The sequence below is a fragment of the Pongo pygmaeus genome, chromosome X (genome assembly GCF_028885625.2).
Source record: "Pongo pygmaeus isolate AG05252 chromosome X, NHGRI_mPonPyg2-v2.0_pri, whole genome shotgun sequence".
Classification (NCBI taxonomy): Eukaryota; Metazoa; Chordata; class Mammalia; order Primates; family Hominidae; genus Pongo; species Pongo pygmaeus.
In genome coordinates, this window is record NC_072396.2 from 159,770,317 (window position 1) to 159,789,824 (window position 19,508).

Here is a 19,508-nt window from a genome sequence, read left to right on the forward strand (position 1 = left end):
TAAGTCTATTATATGATCACACATCAGAGTTTAGTGTCATGGGAATTTTTTTTTTTTGAGATGGAGTCTTGCTCTGTCGCCCAGGCTGGAGTGCAGGGGCGCTATCTCGGCTCACTGCAAGCTCTGCCTCCCGAGTTCATGCCATTCTCCTGCCTCAGCCTCCCGAGTAGCTGGGACTACAGGCGCCCGCCACCACGCCCGGCTAATTTTTTGTATTTTTTTAGTAGAGACAGGGTTTCACTGTGTTAGCCAGGATGGTCTCGATCTCCTGATTGTGATCTGCCCGCCTCTGCCTCCCAAAGTGCTGGGATTACAGGCGTAAGCCACCAAGCCTGGCCGGAAATTTTTAAAAATTATTCTGCCATGTAGCATTTTTTTCTTCCCATGGAATAGAAAATATTAATAAATTTGTGGCTTTGTTCCTAAACAAGTTATACAAGAAATCACAATATTCTTTTTTATAAATATATCTGTATTGGGGGGGTTAAAATAGAATGAATAACATATTCAAACCATAGAACTTTATTTAAAGATTTACCAAGGATTTTGTTTTCTCTGCTGCTCTCCTTTCTATATAGAAGAAAATTTGACCTTCTATTTATGGCCTTTAGACTTGGCTTTTGCAAGAGCTAGTATAATTAAATCCCAGGTAATAAGTAAACACTCCAACCCACCTCTCTCGGGTGGGATGGTGCAAAATCATTTGTAGAAAGCTACCTGTTTCGTCTAGCTACCTCCTGCGTAAGTGGGTACTGGCAGCTCTTGGGGGCCTGAATTTTATGTCTCATTTTGACTAAAATAATGAATGTGTAGTCTGACTCCAAAAGGGGATAGTCATCTTTGATTTGAGATAGGTCTCGTTATGTTTCCAAATTTCTGATTTAAAAGAAATTTGTTGCTACAGAATAATCATTGAGAAGTAGAAGTTTTGAAATGAAGTATATATCAATGTAAAATGCCATTCCGTTTTATCAGCATCCAAAAAGTTTATGTTGAGCTTGAGTATTATATAGCTAATAAATGTTGATCATTCACTTGTGACTAAACTGTATGTGCTAAGAACAATATGATCTCCCAGTGATGTCCACATTTTAATCCCCAGAACATTTGACTGTGTTATGTTGCATGGCAAGAGGGACTTAAGGTTGCAGATGGAATTAAGTTTGCCAATTAGCTGATGTCAAAATAGGGAGAATATCCTGGATTATCCGGGTCGGCCCAATGTAATCACAAGAGGCCTTGGAAGTGAGAGAGAGAGGCAGAAGAGGAGAGTCAAAGGGAGACGTGACTACTTAAGAATAGTCACAAAGGTGCAATGTTACTGGCTTCGAAGATGGAGGAAGGAGGCCATGAGTTAATGAATGTGTGTGGCCTCTAGAAGCTGGAAAAGAAAGGAAAAAGGATCCTTTTCTTTTTCTTTTTTTTTTTGAGACGGAGTCTCACTCTGTCGCCCAGGCTGGAGTGCAGTGGCGCGATCTCCGCTCACTGCAAGCTCCGCCTCCCGGGTTCACGCCATTCTCCTGCCTCAGCCTCTCGAGTAGCTGGGACTACACGGGCCCGAAAAAGGATCCTTTTCTAGAGCTTCCAGAAAGAAATGCAGCCCTGATGACACCTTGATTTTAGCCCAGTGAGACTTGGGTCAGTCTTCTGCCCTATAGAACTGTAAGATAATAAACTTGTGTTGTTTTAAGCCATATTAAGTTTGTGGTAATTTGCCACCCCAGCATTAGAAAACTAATACCCTATATACATTGGCTTTGCCTTCATTCGTTACTCAATCTTTGTGCCTTGATTAGAAACCTGCTTGGGGAGACAACTTATTAATTCAACAAATAGTTAATGACTGACTACACAAATCCTAGATTCCATATATTATGTGCCAGGTATTGTGCTAGAAGGCCTCACTGGTAAATTCTACTAAATGTTTAAGGAAGGATTAACATTAATCCTTCTTAAACTCTTCCAAGAGATAGAAAAGGAGAGTAAACTTTACAACTCATACTATGAGGCCACCATATCTTGATATCAAAGCCAGACAAATATATCACAAGAAAAGAAAATTACAAATTGCATGTAATTGAATATGTGAGTATAATATTCCCTTATGCATCTAGATGCAAAAATCTTCAACAAAATATTAGCAAACCAAATCCAGCAGCATGTTAGAAAGGTTATATCCCATGCTCAAGTGGAAATTATCCCAATAATGCAAGACTGGTTCAACATAAGACAATCAATCCACCAGTCAACTCCACATGAATAAAATATAGGGGAAAAAAACCCTGCAAGTTCATTCTGGTTGATGCAGAAAAATCACTTGGTAAAGCTGAATACCTTTTCATGACAAAAAAAAAAAAAAAAACAAACAAAAAAAACACACACTAAGCAAACTAGAAATGGAAGAGAAAATCCACAACATGATAAAGAGCATTCATAAAATACCCAAAACTAACATCACACTCAATGGTAGAAGACTGAAAGATATTTCCCTAACATTAGAAACGAGACAAGAATGCCTGCTTTTACTGCTTCTATTCAAAATTGTATTGGAAGTCTTAGCCAGAGCAATTAGGAAAAAAAGAAATAAAAGGCATCCAAATTGAAAAGGAATAAGTAAAGCTATCTTGTTCTCAGATGAACATGAGCTTATGTATGGAAAACCCCGAAGAATCCACAAAACACTATAGAGCTAATAAACGAATTCAGCAAAGTTGCAAGATATAAGATCAACACGCAAAAATCAGTTGTATTTCTACACACTAGCAATGAAAAATCTGATATGAAATTAACAAAATAAAAAATAATTCTATTTAAAATAGCATCAAAAAGAATAAAATACTTAGGAATAAATTCAGCTAAGGAGGTACAAGATTTGTACACTGAAAACTACAAAACATTGCTGAAAGATATTAGAGACAGCATAAAGAAGTGAAAATATATCCTGTGTTCATGAATTGGAAGACAATATTATTAAGATGATAGTACTACCAAAAGTGATCTACAGATTTAATACAATCTGCATCAAAATCCCAATGGCCATTTTTTTTTTTTGCAGAAATGGAAAAGCCAATCTTAAAATTCATGTGTAATTGTGCGAGACCTCAAATAGCCAAAATAATCCTGAAAAATAACAAAGCTGGATAACTCACATTTCCCAAATTCAAAACTTCGTATAAAGCTACAGTTATCAACACTTTGTGGTACTGGCATAAGGGCAGACATATATATAAATGGAATAGAATTAAGAAGCAAGAAATAAACCCATAAATATATTCATGGGTATGTACCTCAAATACGGATGGTTCCCAGCTTATAATGGTTGGACTTACAATATTTTGACTTTATGATGGTTTGAAAGCAACATGCATTCAGTAGAATCTATATGCATAAAAGTACTTAAAGTACACATACAACCATTCTGCCTTTCACTTTCAGTGCAATATTGAATAAATTACGTGAGATAGTCAGCACTTCATTATAAATTTGGCTTTGTGTTATATGATTTTGCCCAACTGTAGCCTAATTGTAAGTGTTCTGAGCATGTTTAAGGTAGGCCAGGCTAAACTATGATGATTGGTAGGTTAGCTGTTGATATGGTTTGGCTCTGTATCCCCACTCAAATCTCATGTCGAATTGTAATCTCCGTGTGTCAGAGGAGAGGCCTGATGGGAGGTGATTGGATCATGGGGGTGGATTTCCCCTTGCTGTTCTTGAGACAGTGAGTGAGTTCTCATGAGATCTGATGGTTTAAAAGTGTATGACATTTCCCTCCTTCGCTCTCTGTCTCTCCTGCTCCACCATGGTAAGGCGTGCTTGCTTCCCCTTCACCTGCTGCTGTGACTGTAAGTTTCCTGAGGCCTCACAGTCATGCTTCCTGTTAAGCCTGCAGAACTGTGAGTCCATTAAACCTCTTTTCTTCATAAATTACCAAGTCTCAGGTAGTTCTTTATAGCAGTGTGAGAATGGACTAATATAGCTGTATTAAATGAATTGACACTAATAATGGTTTTAACTAACAATGGGTTTATCAAGATGTAATACCATCCCAAGATGAGGAGCATCTGTAATTTAAAACATCTGTTCAAACAAACACTTGTACAGGAGCGTTCATGGAAGTACTATTCACACTATCCAATCAGTAATGTAGGGGATCAAATGCCACCTCAAAATATGCCACTTTGGCATATTGATTATTTTGTGTTTAAAGGCACTTGAAAGTAGCAGATGCAAGAAGGGCACACTGACCTTCCTTTTTTTTTCATGAAAGGAAGAGATGAAACTCTGATGTGAAAGGTATTATCTGTATACCAGGAAGAAGAAACACATTCTTATTGCCAGAGATGGGGAGTCCAGGCTTGAGGGAAAGCTGCACCAAAAAACCTTGTTACACAACTCTTACCTTCTTAGTGACTTTTCCACAATTAACTCTCCTAGCCCAAACCCCATTTGTCTTGTTATGTTTTCACAATTTACCATACTTTTTCCACCCTAGTATGTAAGTATTCAGCTGTAATTGATCATTTGAGTCTTCATATTTCTTATGAGGGCTCCCATGTACATGTAAAAAATACCAAATAAAATTTTGTATGCTTTTCTTTTGTTTATCTATCTTATTTAAGTCCTAGCTGGAGAATCTAAGAGGATAGAGGACAACATTTACCTCCTCTGCCATGGAAATCACTTAATGAACTGTTCATCAACTGATGAGTAGATAAACAAAATGTGGCCTATTTATACAACAGAATATTTCTTATTGGTGTTGTCTCAATGCTTAACACAGTATACCCGGCACTACCCTTCAATATTTTTTGAAGAATGAGCAAATGAATTGTCATGTCTCCAGCTAGGTTTGCCAGTATGAGTGATATGTAGTGAGTGTCTACTATGTGCCATTTTATTACCTAAACTTTTTATGAAGTCTGTCCCCTAGTCTTATCTACCAATGCCATTGTCTTAGTTGAGATATCTGTCATTTCTTGACTGGTATAATACAGCAGCTTTCTAATTCTAATCTCAGTCCTCTCTGTTCTATTCTCCACACAGCTTCCAGGGTGATCTTTCTAGAGGCAAATCATACCATGTCACTCCCAAGCTGAAAGAACACAGTGGGTTCAGTGTAGCCTACAGGGTATTCTAAAACCTGAACATGGCATAATAGAACCTCCATGTCTTGCTCCTGCCTACCTCTTTCCCAGCCACATCAACCACTACTGTTCCACTGGCATCGTACTCTCCAGCCTTAATGAATTGGTTGCAACTCCCTTCCTCCCACAAGTGCCTTGGCTTCTCATCATGCTACAGATTCTTTAACACACACATTGTCCTCCAAGAAGCTTGCCAGATCCACTCCTATTCTTTCAATGAAATGTTTATTGACCACTCTTTATATACTATGACCAAATAGGATTTATCCCACAAATGTAAGGTTGGTTCAACATGTGAAAATGCTTATATAATACACCATATTAATGGTTGGTTCAACATGTGAAAATCAATTTATATAATACACCATATTAACAGAATGCATGGCGGAGCAGGGGGGAGGGGGCTTATGGTCATTTTAATCATGTACAAAAAGGATCATTTGACAAAACGCAGTACCCTTTCATGAAAATAAATTCAACAAACCAGGAACAGAAAGAAACTTCTTCAACCTGATAGAGGGCATCCATGAAAAACCCAGAGATAATATCATACTTAATGGTGAAAGACTGGTTGATTTCCCCCTAAGATCAGGAATGCCACTTGTAATTCAACATCATATTCAAAGTTCTAGTCAGGACAATTAGTCAAGAAAAAGAAATAAAAGGCATCCAGATTGGAAAGGAACAAGTAAAACCATCTCTATTCATAGATGCATAGATGGCATGTTCTTATATAGAGGACACTAAAGAGTCCAACAAAAGAAAAAAAAAAAAAACTGAGACAGTTTGGCTCTGTGTCCCCACCCAAATCTCATGTCGAATTGTAATCCCCACCTGTTGAGGGAAGGGCCTAGTGGGAGGTGATTGAATCATGGGGGCGGACTTCCCCCTTGCTATTCTTGTGATAGAGTGCTCACAAGATCTGATGATTGTTTGAAAATGTGCAGCGCTTCCCCCTTTGCGCGCGTTCTCTCTCTCTTCCTCCTGCTCCAACACGTGAAGAAGGTGCTTGCTTCCCCTTCGCCTTCCGCCATGATTGCACGTTTCCTGAGGCCTGCCCAGAAGCAGAAGCCTGTACAGCCTGCAGAACCATGAGGCAATTAAACCTCTTTTCTCTATGAATTACCCATTCTCAGGCAGTTCTTTATAGCAGTGTAGGAACGGACGAATACGCCAACCCTGTCTGAGTATGCTCAGCAAAGCATATTCGGCTCAGCAAAGTTGCAGTATCCAAGATCAATCTGCAACAATCAGTTGTATTTCCATACCCTAGCAATGAATAACGTGAAAATAAGATTAAGGAAATGATTCATTTTACAGTAGCATCGAAACGATAAAATGTCGAGGAATAAATTTAACAAAAGGTGTACAAGACGTATGCTCTGAAAATTACAAGACGTTGCTAAAATAAATTAAAGAAGACCTAAATAAATCGAACGGCATTTTGTGTTAATGGACTGGAACACTTAATATTGTTAAGATGCCCATAATCTCCAAGGCAATATACAGATTCATTGTGATGCCTGTCAGAATCCAACCTGCCTTCTTTGTAAACACTGACAAGCTGATCCTAAAATTCATAAGAAAATGTAAGGGGCTCAGATAGTCAAAACAATCTCAGAAAAGAAAAAAGTTGAAGGACTCACACTTCCCAATTTCAAAACGTACTACAAAACCGCAGTAATCCGAAAAGGGTGGTACTCCCATCGTGATAGATATATTAGGTCAATGTTACAGAACTCAGAGTCAGGAATAAACCCATATATTTATGTAAAGTTTATTTTCAGTAAGAGTTCCAGCACCCTCAATGGGTGGAGGGGAAGAATAATCCCCTCAACAAACTGCGCTGGGACAACTGGATAGCCACATGCAAAAGAATGCCCCTGGACCTCTACCTCACTTCATGTAAAGAATTAATTCAAAATGGATCACAGATCTAAATATAAGGGCTGAAACTATAAAACTCTAAGAAGAAAACAGAGATGTAACTTTGCACGACCTTGGATTAGGCAACAGCTCCTTCAGTATGACACCAAAGGCAAAGCCACAGACATCTTTTCATTTGGCAAGTTGGACATCCAACTTTAAATTTAAATCTTTTGGGCAACAAAGGGCTCTATCCAGAAAGTGAATGGGAGAAACATTTGCAAATCACATATCTGATAAGAGTCTATTTTCCAGAATATATGAATAAGTTTTAGAAGCCCACAGCCAAAATACAATCAACTGAATTAAAAAACGGGCAAAGGGCTTGAATAGACATTCCTCCAAAGCAGAGGTACAAAGGGCCAAGAAGCACATGAAAAGATGTCTTAGTCTGTTTTCTGTTGCCATAATTGAATACCCGACACTGAACAATTTATAAAGAAAAGAAATTTATTTCTTACCGTTCTGGGGACTGGGAAGTGCCCCGGCATCTGGCGATGGCAGAGGGTATCACGTGGCGAGAGGGCAAGAGCGTGTATGTCGTTTCAGGCCTCTCTTCCTATTCTTATAAAGCCACCAGTCACATCATAGGAGTCTCACCCCGATGACCTTATCTAATTCCAATTACCGTCTCAAAGGCTGCGCCTCCCATCAACATGTGAATTTGGGGATTAAGTTTCCAAGACACACAATTTGGGGGACACACTCAAACCACAGCAACATCATTAGCCATTTGGGAAATACAAATGAAAACCACCATGAGCTAGCACTTCACACCCACTAGGATGGCTATTGTAAACAAAACAAAATGAGGCAAAGAGAAAGCAAGTTTTGATGAGGCCGTGAAGAAATTGGGACTCTCATGCACTACTGTTGGGAATGCGAAAGATTACAGCTGCTGTGGAAATCAGTTTGGTGGTTCCTCAATAAGTTAAACAGAACTACCACATGAGCCAGCAGTTTGACTCCTAGAAATAGACCCAAAAGAACTGAAAACAGATATTCAGAGAAAAACTTGTACACAGATGGTCATGGCAGTGCTATTCACAATAGCCAGAAGGGGGAAATAACCTGTCCATCAACTGACCAGTGGGTAAACAAAATGTGGTCTCCTATTTATACAACAGAATCGTACTCAGTCATTCAAAGGAAGGAAGTACTGATTCATGCCTCTACATGGATGAACCCTGATGAAACCATTACGCTAAGTGAAAGCAGCCAGACACACAAGGCCTCACATTTGGTCGTATAATTCCATGTATAGGAAATCTCCAGAACAGGCTAACCTCTATGGACAGAAAGCAGATTGACTAGTGGTTGCCAGGGACTATCTGGAACGTGTGTATGGGCGGGGGGAGGGGGTGTGTGTGGGAGGGTGTGGGGGTTGGTAGTGGTGGTGTGGAAGGAGGCGTGTGGCAAGTGACTGCTTATAGGTACAGGGGTTTCGGTTTCTTTTTGGGGTGTTGAAAACGTTTTGGAACCAGGTGGTTGTGATGGATGTGCAACATTGTGAAGGCGTGGTACCCATCCTCCCCTCGCCCACCCCTTTGTCTTTCCCACAATGTTCCCATCCAGTAGAAAGGGAGAGTTCCCACTGGCAAAGAGAGGGTCACGAGCGCGATTTCCCCTGCCCCGCCCCACCCCACCCCCACGGCCCTCCAGCCACTTCTAGGCCCAGGCCTGCTCCCTCGAGGCCAATGGGAAAGCGACGAGGTCGCCTGATGGACGTGTGTCCCTTCTGAGGGGCCGTCACCACATGCGTGCCCGTCACCGGATGTGCGTGCCCATTGGTCTCGGCTCCCTAGCCAATGAGGGGCTGGGCCCTGGTCGCTAGGATACACAGTACTGGACGCGGTAACTGTCATCTTGAGAGTTGGCCAAGCTCTCTAGGCCGAGCCGAGATAGCACACTCAACGCCCAGCATGCCGAGGAGGAGGAGCCATCGAGGGTCCTCCGGTGCTGGTGGCCGGGGGCGGACCTGCTCTCGCACCGTCCGAGCGGAGCTTTCGTTTTCGGTGAGCCAGGTGGAGCGCAGTCTACGGGAGGGCCACTACGCTCAGCGCCTGAGTCGCACGGCGCCGGTCTACCTCGCTGCGGTTATTGAGTACCTGACGGCCAAGGTCCTGGAGCTGGCGGGCAACGAGGCCCAGAACAACGGAGAGAGGAACATCACTCCCCTGCTGCTGGACATGGTGGTTCACAACAACAGGCTGCTGAGCACCCTTTTCGACACAACCACCATCTCTCAAGTGGCCCCCGGCGGGGACTAGCTTCTGACACCCGGCCCCTGGGACCTGGCAGGTCCACTCGTCCACCCACCTCGCCCCCAAACTCCCCGACCCCAAATCCCCCGGCCTGAACCCCCGGCCTTAAACACCCTCCCCCCACAACCCGGGCCCCAAAATCTTGGGCCTTCATTAATTCTGTCAATAAAGTGTTTAAAGGAACCCACCTGCCTGCTTCAGTCACTTTGCCTTGGGGTGGGGGTGGGGGTGGGGGGGGCGGTGAGATGGGTCGGGGGGGTTGTGAGACCTCCACAGCTGGAGGGATGGAGAGGTGGTGGGGGTCTGGGGTTGGGTGGGAGTCAGGGATGGCACAGAGGAGCAGTCTCTCCCGGTGACAGTGCAGGGGAGTGGCCCTGGGTGGGAAGGGGACACCCCCGCTGGTTCTGAGCAAGTCAGGGCCTGCCCGGGAAAGTCCTCAGCATGATGGTGTTCGTTGGGGCCGGTGGGCCTCAAGACCATGACTGCAGTGTTGCGACAGGACGGACTTCTAAGGCAACCGGGGTGGGGACGGAGAGGTGGACCCGGCGCTTGGCAAGGGGCCCTGGACGGGAAGATGGAGGAGTGAGTAGTGGGGGGAAAACAGTCCAGAAATGCACAGACATGGAATTAGGGTCACGAGTTTAGTTTGGGTCATGTTGAGATGGAGAGGCTGTGGGATGCCTGTAGCAACCTAGACCACTTGCATTGCAGCCGAGCTAGCAGCAGCTGGTGCCCCGCCAGGCCCCGCGTACCTTCCCAGGGTCTTGGATCCGCATCCCCGAGACCCTCGATTTGCATACGCCGCTCACAGCCCGGCCAGGCCCCGCCTCCGATCCCGGCCAGGCCCCGCCTCCGATCCCGCTCTTTGCATATCACCAGGGCAAGGGGTAGGCTCGGGCTGGGGAGCGGGCGCGGGCACGGGCACGCCGGCAGCCCGCCGAGGGGGACGCAGGGCACGTCGCCCCGCCCTGCCCGCCCGCCCGCTGCGGCAGCGCGTCCGGAAGCGCTTGGGGCGGCGAGCATGGCGGCAGCGGCGGCAGGCCTGGGCGGCGGCGCCGGCCCGGGACCCGAGGCCGGGGACTTCCTGGCCCGCTACCGGCTGGTATCGAACAAGCTGAAGAAGCGGTTCCTGCGGAAGCCGAACGTGGCGGAGGCCGGCGAGCAGTTCGGACAGCTGGGCCGGGAGCTGCGCGCCCAGGAGTGTCTGCCCTACGCGGCCTGGTGCCAGCTGGCGGTGGCGCGCTGCCAGCAGGCGCTCTTCCACGGGCCCGGGGAGGCGCTGGCCCTCACCGAGGCCGCCCGCCTCTTCCTGCGGCAGGAGCGCGACGCGCGCCAGCGCCTGGTCTGCCCCGCCGCCTACGGGGAGCCGCTGCAGGCCGCCGCCAGCGCCCTGGGCGCCGCGGTGCGTCTGCACCTGGAGCTGGGCCAGCCGGCCGCCGCCGCCGCCCTCTGCCTCGAGCTGGCCGCCGCCCTGCGCGACCTGGGCCAGCCGGCCGCCGCCGCCGGTCACTTCCAGCGCGCCGCCCAGCTCCAGCTGCCCCAGCTGCCCCTGGCCGCGCTGCAGGCGCTTGGCGAGGCCGCCTCCTGCCAGCTGCTGGCGCGCGACTACACTGGCGCCCTGGCGGTCTTCACGCGCATGCAGCGCCTGGCGCGGGAGCACGGCAGCCACCCGGTGCAGTCACTGCCGCCGCCCCCGCCGCCGGGACCCCAGCCCGGGCCCGGGCCCGGGGCGACGCCCGCCCTACCGGCCGCGCTGCTTCCTCCGAACTCCGGCTCGGCGGCGCCCTCTCCCGCCGCCCTGGGCGCCTTCTCGGACGTGCTGGTCCGCTGCGAGGTGTCCCGCGTGCTGCTGCTGCTGCTCCTGCAACCACCGCCCGCCAAGCTGCTGCCGGAGCACGCCCAGACCCTGGAGAAGTACTCCTGGGAGGCTTTTGACAGCCACGGGCAGGAGAGCAGCGGCCAGCTTCCCGAGGAGCTCTTTCTGCTGCTCCAGTCTTTGGTCATGGCTACCCACGAAAAGGACACGGAAGCCATCAAGTCGCTGCAGGTGGAGATGTGGCCACTGTTGCCTGCTGAGCAGAACCACCTCCTTCACCTCGTTCTGCAAGAAACCATCTCCCCCTCAGGACAGGGAGTCTGATCCATCCCGTTCACCCAATGACTTTTTGCCCAGGCCGGGACTTTTTGCGTCAGTCACGTTAACCAGATGACTTTGCCTGTTACCAAACCTCGCGCATCCACGTTTGCGTCTGGGGAGGAATAAAAAGACATCGTTACCGCTTCTGCGTTTTGTTATTCCTACTGCCGCCGTAGGAATTATTTCGTTGGCTGAACGTTACCAGCATCCCAAGAACACATTTTGATAGAATCAGAGTAGAGGACACGGTTGTCTTCTAAAAAGCCACGACATGAAAATGACAGTCCCTTTCGTCTCCTTCCTCCGCTGCTTCCACCCAACGCAGCCTCCTGCCTCCGCCTTTGTTTCATAGTGAGGATTTTATTTTGCACGGCGCCCTCCCTCTAAATACCTACCCTAGGTGATTTCATCCTGCCCCTCATTTCTTAACATATTCCTGTGTCTTTGTAATGGCCAAACTTCTCCTTCCACTCGTCCGCACGGTACGTCTTCATGGGAGTCATTTTATTCCTTACAGCTTCCTTGTAACCACAGCCCTAAATCCATGATAAAGCTACTCTTGTACTCCTCATGTGTGGTTTTGGTGTCCGTCGTTTATAAAATGTGACTCTCTTACCTACTTGTCAGGAGGCCAGAAGCAGAACCAGATAGCTCTTTGGGCTCCAGAATGTATTCGTTCCTTTGAAATTTGCACTATGCCTCCTATGTGGACAACGAACCCGCAGAGATCATCTATGATGTGCTCCGTACTCAGGTGACTGCAATGCAGATACATCCAGTGCAGCGGGTCTGGTGCCGATGCAGCATCGATTTGCATTGGAATTCACGGTTCTGGTTCTATTCCCAGAGGTATATGCAGCCTGGATCACAACAGCTTTTATTTGTAATAGGGATTTTTTTTTTTTTTTTTTTTTTCCGAGATGGAGTCTCACTCTGTCGCCCAGGCAGGAGCGCAGTGGCGTGATCTCGGCTCACTGCAACCTCCGCCTCCTGGGTTCAAGCGATTCTCCTACCTCAGCCTCCAGGGTACCTGGGATTACAGGCGCGCACCACCACGCTGGGCTAATTTTTGTATTTTTAATAGAGATGGGGTCTCACCGTGTTGGCCAAGCTGGTCTCCAACTCCAGACCTCAAATGATCCACCCTCCTCGGCCTCCCAAAGTGCTGGGATTACAGGCATGAGCCACCACGCCTGGCCTGTAATAGGGATTTTGCTGCAACTTTTAGTTAAGTAGGTGAAATCAGAGTGCGTGGCCCTTTGGTGGTGTGCGATCACGTGACTGCAAGGCAGCCTCCGTGTTCCCCCAAAGCAGGATGGCGTTCCGTTGGAAAACACTTAAGTTTCCAAGGCTTTCTGGCTCAAATGGAGCATGCACCCCAACTAAGCTGTTTTCTTTATTGCGTCTTTTTAATCCTTTTGATGGTGACAACAAGAACTCTTCAGAATATAGCCTCTTTCTCAAACTTTCAACCCTGGGGAAATGCATCCTTTGGGCCGAAGTTGCACACAATACTGATCTTCGGGGCTGAGATGTAAGGACACAGTTTGGAGTAGGTGTTTTTGTTTTGCGTCTTTTTGCAGGGGAGAGGTGTGGAGGGTTGTCACTGTGAGTTAAGTGCCTCCAAATGGGTGGGACTTGTAGGGTGTTCTTTTCTGCTTCTATTTCTATTTCGACAGTGTGGAAGTAATGGGAAGCCCAGGAGAGGCCCATTCCACCATCATTCCTCTTTCTCTCACTTGGCTGCCAGGAAGGGTCCTACGGAGCCCTGAACGCCTAGCCCAAATTATTGTAAAAGTGGTTGAAGGGCTCATGCTCCTTTGCTCTTTGGCTCTTTCCTGGTATGCTCCTCTTAACCCGGGCTGCAGACCTGGCCGGCTGGCTTCTTGTCAGGTTTAGGAGTTACGGAGCATGACTGGTGACCAGTTTGGGATTTGGGCTTCAGGAGAAGCCTCCTCAGGCCGCTGGTCCAAACTCCTTGCATCAGGGAGGTGAGGGGAAAGGATAACCAGACAGTCAGGTAGTGGGTATCTGAGCATAATTCTAGGAAACACTAAAACTCCTCGTTTTCCATTTGCCTCATTCCATGAATGAGGGGCTCATTCATGTATCTCCCTCAGAAACTTAAGAGCAGTGATAACTGGGCCGAGGCCAGATTTCAGCATTTTTGAGAATTCCCTCGTAATGTATCACATCAATATCAAAAGTCAACACTGATTTCTAGCATGCCAAAAGCAAATACTTTCAGAGGACATGATTAGTTTGCTTTTTAACTTGAAAACAATTCCAAATTCACACTTAAAACAGTGTAAACCGTCAGAAATGGTGGCAGCGAAGCAGTGAACCCTTAAAGGCTGTTGGGGTTCCCCTTCTCCCCATTATGAGGTACTCCCAAAAGGAGAAATGTTGCTTATGAAAGAACATTTTATACGTGAATAGTACAAAGACAAAGACGTTTGAGAACCGCTACGCCAGAGGAAGGTGGTCAAGACTGAAATTAGTGTGTTAGGCAAGATCTGGTTCCAAGGTGCTGAGGATTCTGGTGCCAAGGATTAATGTTAACCGTGTAGGCGTCTCTACCACCGTTAGAGGAGACCAGCAGCCCACAGGCTCTTTCTGTCAAGGGCCAGATAGAAATGTGTTAGTCTTTACAGACCACAGGTGGTCTCTGTTGCACAGTCTTCTTTGTTTCTTTGTATGTTTGTCTTTGCAATCCTTTAAACGTGCAAAAACTATTCTTAACTCACAGTCCATACAAAAGCAGGCTGTGGGCCAAATTCTGGGACTATAGTTTGCCCACCCCTGAATTAGAACCCAGGACATAGTAGTTTCTCAGTGACTGTTCAAGGAATGAACCTCATGAGAGTAGTTAATAACTATAAGTAATTTATCCTTATCGTTAAAAGACAAAGATTGAAGAATAAGTGAACTAAGCATTCACCTCCAGATTGTAGGAAACAAACCAAAAGAAAGGAAAATAGAATTTTTAAAGTTTTGAACAGAGATTGATGAACTAGAACCAGCTCTTTCAAAACCATGTTTGGGTTTAAAACTGAGCTAATTCTTCGAAAAATTAATAGAATAGAGAAACACTTGCCAACTCTTGATACAGAAGGGAAAAAAGGAGAAAAGACATATGTATGTATACAGATATAGATGTATGGCACAGGAAGGGATATATGACTCTAATGTGCACATTTGCAGACATTAACTCAAGGCAACACAAATGAGAATAGCAATAATCATATAACAATAGGAAAATATAGCCTAGTATCTCTCACTAAATAAAGCACATGACTCACATGGCTTTTTCATTTACTCTCATTAAATACTGAATTCCTACATTAAATAAGCTATTCTAGAGCAATAGTTTTCATGGAAAAAAATGGAAGCTTTCCCACTTTATTTTCAAGTTTAATATAACCCTTATGCCAAAACCTGGTAAGTAGAGCTACTGAAAAAGTTAAACCCATTTCATTCATGAATATAGATATAGAAATTATAAATAAAATGTTGGCAAATTGGATCCAGCTAAGTTTTAAATGACTAACACATTATGACTGACTGAAGTTTTCCCAGGAATGGAGCACAGTAGTGCTCTTGCACTGGTCTGTGAGAGCCAATTGTAAGTAAGCATCTCTTCCCATCCCTGGGGCCAGGCATGATGGGAGTAATATTTATGTCAGGGAAATCTGTCAATGCTATACATCAAGGCCTTTACTTCCTAACCTCCTCTCACTTTGCTCCCCTGTGGGTTGTTAATTTCTTGTCAGCACACTATTGAATGTTAAGTATAATTTGACAACACAAAAGAGAAATGTGACCATGTCAAAGATGCTGGAAAAGCATTTGATAAAATGAAATAGGAATAGGAGAAAACTTTTTAAACATCATAAAAAGTATTTGAAACTAACAGTGAACATTATATTAAACAGTGAAACACAGGTTACATTCTCATTAAAGTCAAGAACAAGACAGGCTTATTTGTTATGTGTTTACCAGATCCTGTCAGCATAATGTCATCAGTGTAATGGACAGGCATGGTGCTTGTGGGATGTAAAGATGTTTGAGGTCCCTTGAGTCTATATTATGATAGAAAACAAAAGAGCTAACATTGCCCTGATGCATGGACAGTAAACTTAGTACTCTTGTTCCTACTTGGTAAATTCAAATGTATTCTGATTTTACTAATGTATGGAAATGAAGAGAAAACATTTTCTAGGTCAATACTTCCATATCAGGCGCCTGGGGCTGTGTAAATTTGCTTCAACAGAGATATGATATCTGGAATTGCAATTGTTTTTTGGCATCACCACCTGATTAAATTTGTGATGATCTGCCGTCATTTTCCGTGACTCGCCTGGCTTTCGTAGTGGCCAAACAGGGTCTCTAAGAACAGTCACTGCTTTGTGAGGCACCTATCCCAGTTATAGCCACTGAAAGGCTTTTACGAAAAGAGGGATGACTGCTTCGGAGACTGGGGAGTGGTTGCCTCCTCAGGCAAAGGAGGTTCAGGGGAATTTGGAGGTTTGTAATTCTCAGCCTCATCCATGTCTGCCTAAATGCCTCCATCTCAGGCCTCAGAGTTTCACTCCTTCCCACCGGTACTCTTACCACAGCATAATAGATCTGGTGGAGTTGAGCATTTAATTGTCACTGCAGCTCTGCAACTTATGCTCAGCCCCTAAGTCGTATCTGCCTACAAGCACAGGATACGGAGGATTCCTCAACAGCTCTATGCATGCATCCTGATTTTCCATGTATGTTCATCAGTGTTCTTATTTTGTATATATTCATAACATTTCATTTCTTTTTCCATGTGTATGCCCTCTAGGGCTGTAAGAAGACAGACCACTCTACAATCAGGTAATGCTACGTTTGTTGCCACAGTGACTAAATGCCACTGTCATTTAATCTCCTCAGTGTCTTACTTGCCATCTGCAACTCATCCCATAGTATCACTGGTGATAATGTGAGAAACCATAATACTAACACATGTCATGGATTCCGTAACTGCTCATTTTCTTCCCTGGCAAATATGTTATCTCTGTGTTTCTTGAATATATTAGCAACATAACCTTAGAATTGCATTTTGAAAATCTGTTTCCTGGGGTTTCTTCTAGCACCAATTACTGTATGAAACAAGGGATCCAGCAAGGAACAGAAAACATGGAAATTAGGATAATTTGTGGAAGGTTTAATAAAGATACTAGTTAGGAGGGTGGGAACAGAGTATTACCATCCTGTAAACCCAAAATCAAATTCTAATCCCCACAACGATCTGAATGGATCCCTCCTTTCGGCAAAGGGCATTCCAAAGTTAACCTGAAAAACTAGTTCAGGCCATGATGGGAAAGTGGGGATCAAATATGCCTCCCTTTTGGAATTCAGAAAAATCTGACCAGCATTAACATCAACACAGACCTTAAGACTGATAGAACAGACTCTTTAAGTCTGATAAGAAACGTTTATAATCTATTCTCTCTGAAGCCTGCTACCTGGAGGCCTCATCTGCATGACAAAACCTTGGTCTTCACAACCCCTTGTCTTAACCCAGATGTTCCTCTCTATTGATTCTAAGTCTTTACACAATAACTTAACTCTTTCAACCAATTGCCAATCAGAAAATCTTTGAATCTACCTATGACCTGGAAGCCCTGCCTCGCTTCCAGTTGTCCTGCCTTTCCAAACTCAATGAATGTACATCTTCCATCTATTGATTTAGGTCTTATGTCTCCCTAAAATGCGTAAAACCAAGTTGTAGCCAGACCACCTTGAGCACATGTTCTCAGGATCTCCTGAGGGCTGTGTCACAGGCCATTGGTCTCTCATATTTGGCTTATAATAAATCTCTTCAAGTATTTTACAGGGTTTAACTTTTTGTTTGTTGACAATCCCTAAACCTGAAAGGATCAGAAGAGAGAAACATCCTGAAAGAGAGAATTGGATAGATTATTGTAGTGGCTTTAAAAAATGACCACCAATTATTTAACATTTCTCCCATTAAAAATTAGAGTCTATGTCTCGTCCCCTTGAATCTGGGTGGATATGTGATTTGCTTATAACCAACAGAATGTATTGAAAGTGAGGACTAAACTCTGATTTTTTTTTATCTTGCCCAAATTCCTATCTAAGGGGTCTGGGGAGTCATGCCCTACAAATCATAAATTCTCATCAGATGGGTTTTATTTAACCTTATATGTCATGATTTACTTTCCAACCTTACTCTGGCATAACATTGTGAGACAAGGAAGAAAATCAAAATATTTTACCCCAAAACATGTTTTTTTGCCATATTTTGAAATGGCCCTGCAAAGCTGTTCTTTGTGGGGGGAGATTTGCATCTGTAAAGAATCTCTATTAACATAGCTAGATCTTTTTCTCCCAGCCCCTCCCAATCCTAAAGAGATTAACTAAGATCTGAATACAAAACATTTGTCATCTATTGTCTCTAAGGGGAGCCACTATAAGACTTCAAAAGAATTTTGGTCTCCACAATGTTTATCTTAACCTGAACATTCCCTTTCTATCAATCCCAGATCTTCAGACAAACTCAACCAATTGTCAACCAGAAAATGTTTAAATTCACCTATAGCCCGGAAGCCGCCAGGTTGAGTTGTCCCGCCTTTCTGGACCAAATCAGTGTATTTCTTAAATGTTTTTGATTGATGTCTCAAGCCTCTCTAAAATGTATAAAACCAAGCTGTGCCCTGACCATCTTGGGCACATGTTCTCAGGACCTCCTGAGGGCTGTGTCATGGGCCATACTCACTCATATTTGGCTCAGAATAAATCTCTTCAAATATTTTATAGAGTTTGACACTTTTTGTCGACAAAAGTGATGCTACATAACTTAGAAGACTCGGTCAGAAAAGGTTATGTAGTCTTCACCTTGTTAACTGTAACACTCACACTTGGAGGCCCTAAAATGACATGTAAGAAGTCCAACTACAGGCTGGGTGTAGTGGCTCACGCCTGTAATCCCAGCACTTTGGGAAGCTGAGGTGGGCGGATCACCTGAGGTCAGGAGTTCAAGACCAGCCTGGTCAACATGGCAAAACCCTGTCTCTACTAAAAATACAAAAATTAGCTGGGCATGAGCCTGTAGTCCCAGCTACTCAGGAGGCTGAGGCAGGAGAATCACTTGAACCCGGGAGGCAGAGGTTGCAGTGAGCCGAGGTCACACCAGTGCACTCCAGCCTGGGCAACAGAGTGAGACTCTGTCCTTCCCCCACCTTCCCTCCCCCCCAAAAAGAAGTCCAACTACCTTGAAACATGCTGTAAGGAAGCCCAGGCCTCAGGGAAAATCCATGTAAAGTTACATCAGTCAACAACCCCAGATTCTGTCCTAGCTGACAGTCAGTACCAACCATCAGAAAAGCAAGAGAAGGAACTTCCAGATGATTCCAGCACCCAGCTGTTAAATAATCCTAACTGAGGCTCCAGAAACCACCCATCCCCACTGTGTCCCAAAGTCTTGATCTACAGAATCTGTGAGCAAAACATAATGGTTATTATTATGACACTAAGTTTTGAAGTGGCTTGGTACACAGCAATAGTAACCAGTACAGGTAGAAAAAGCCACTCTGAGGGAAACAGTGACCTTAAGTGGGGAGATACAGTGAACTCCTCTACAAGGAGAAAGTCAGAAGAATAAATATGCCAATCTTTTGCCAGTGCTCCCTGTTGGTGAAATCCAACCAAAAGCTGGAGGACGAGGTAACCTGTTGACGTATTCTATACAAGCTCACCTCACAGAACAAGAAGCAGGGTAGAGAAGCAGGAAAATGGATCTAAAGGGGCAAACAAAAGTTATCTTGCTTGGGGTCATTTGAAGACTTTGAACTTTATTCTGAAGACAATGGGAAGACATTGAAAAGTTTTAGGCAGGCGACTGATGATTATCCTGAAAATGATGTGCAGCTTTTATTGGAGAACAGATTAGAAACGGGGGAAGACTAGTTAGGAATGTAATACAATAGATCAAGTGTGAGGTGGTGGGACCCTGGGCTGTGGCAACAGCGGTATAAATGGAAA

The 19,508-nt window shown here is 44.9% G+C and overlaps 3 protein-coding genes across 7 annotated transcripts in view; 2 read left to right on the plus strand and 1 right to left on the minus strand.

The window, feature by feature from the left end:
* Positions 1-19,508, minus strand: part of F8 (coagulation factor VIII) — a 222,926-nt gene that overhangs the window by 47,639 nt on the left and 155,779 nt on the right. Inside the window, exon 1 of one of the 5 annotated variants that reach the window (XM_054471988.2) lies at positions 10,087-10,304. The exons of 3 other annotated variants lie outside the window; for them this stretch is intronic. In XM_054471988.2, coding sequence (XP_054327963.1) covers positions 10,087-10,110 — 24 coding nt within the window. In that variant the 5' untranslated portion in view covers positions 10,111-10,304. Of the gene's footprint in view, positions 1-7,531; positions 7,748-10,086; positions 10,305-19,508 lie in introns of those variants that run through there. One more of the 5 variants, XM_063660010.1, reaches the window with a different exon arrangement.
* LOC129024787 (histone H2A-Bbd type 2/3) lies at positions 8,865-9,521 on the plus strand. The gene has a single exon (XM_054471991.2). The coding sequence runs from the start codon at positions 8,879-8,881 to the stop codon at positions 9,338-9,340; it is 462 nt and encodes a 153-aa protein (XP_054327966.2). The 5' UTR covers positions 8,865-8,878; the 3' UTR covers positions 9,341-9,521.
* Positions 10,356-12,042, plus strand: F8A1 (coagulation factor VIII associated 1). Its single transcript, XM_054471989.2, has one exon. It carries the CDS (start codon positions 10,356-10,358, stop codon positions 11,472-11,474), a length of 1,119 nt encoding a protein of 372 aa, XP_054327964.1. The 3' UTR covers positions 11,475-12,042.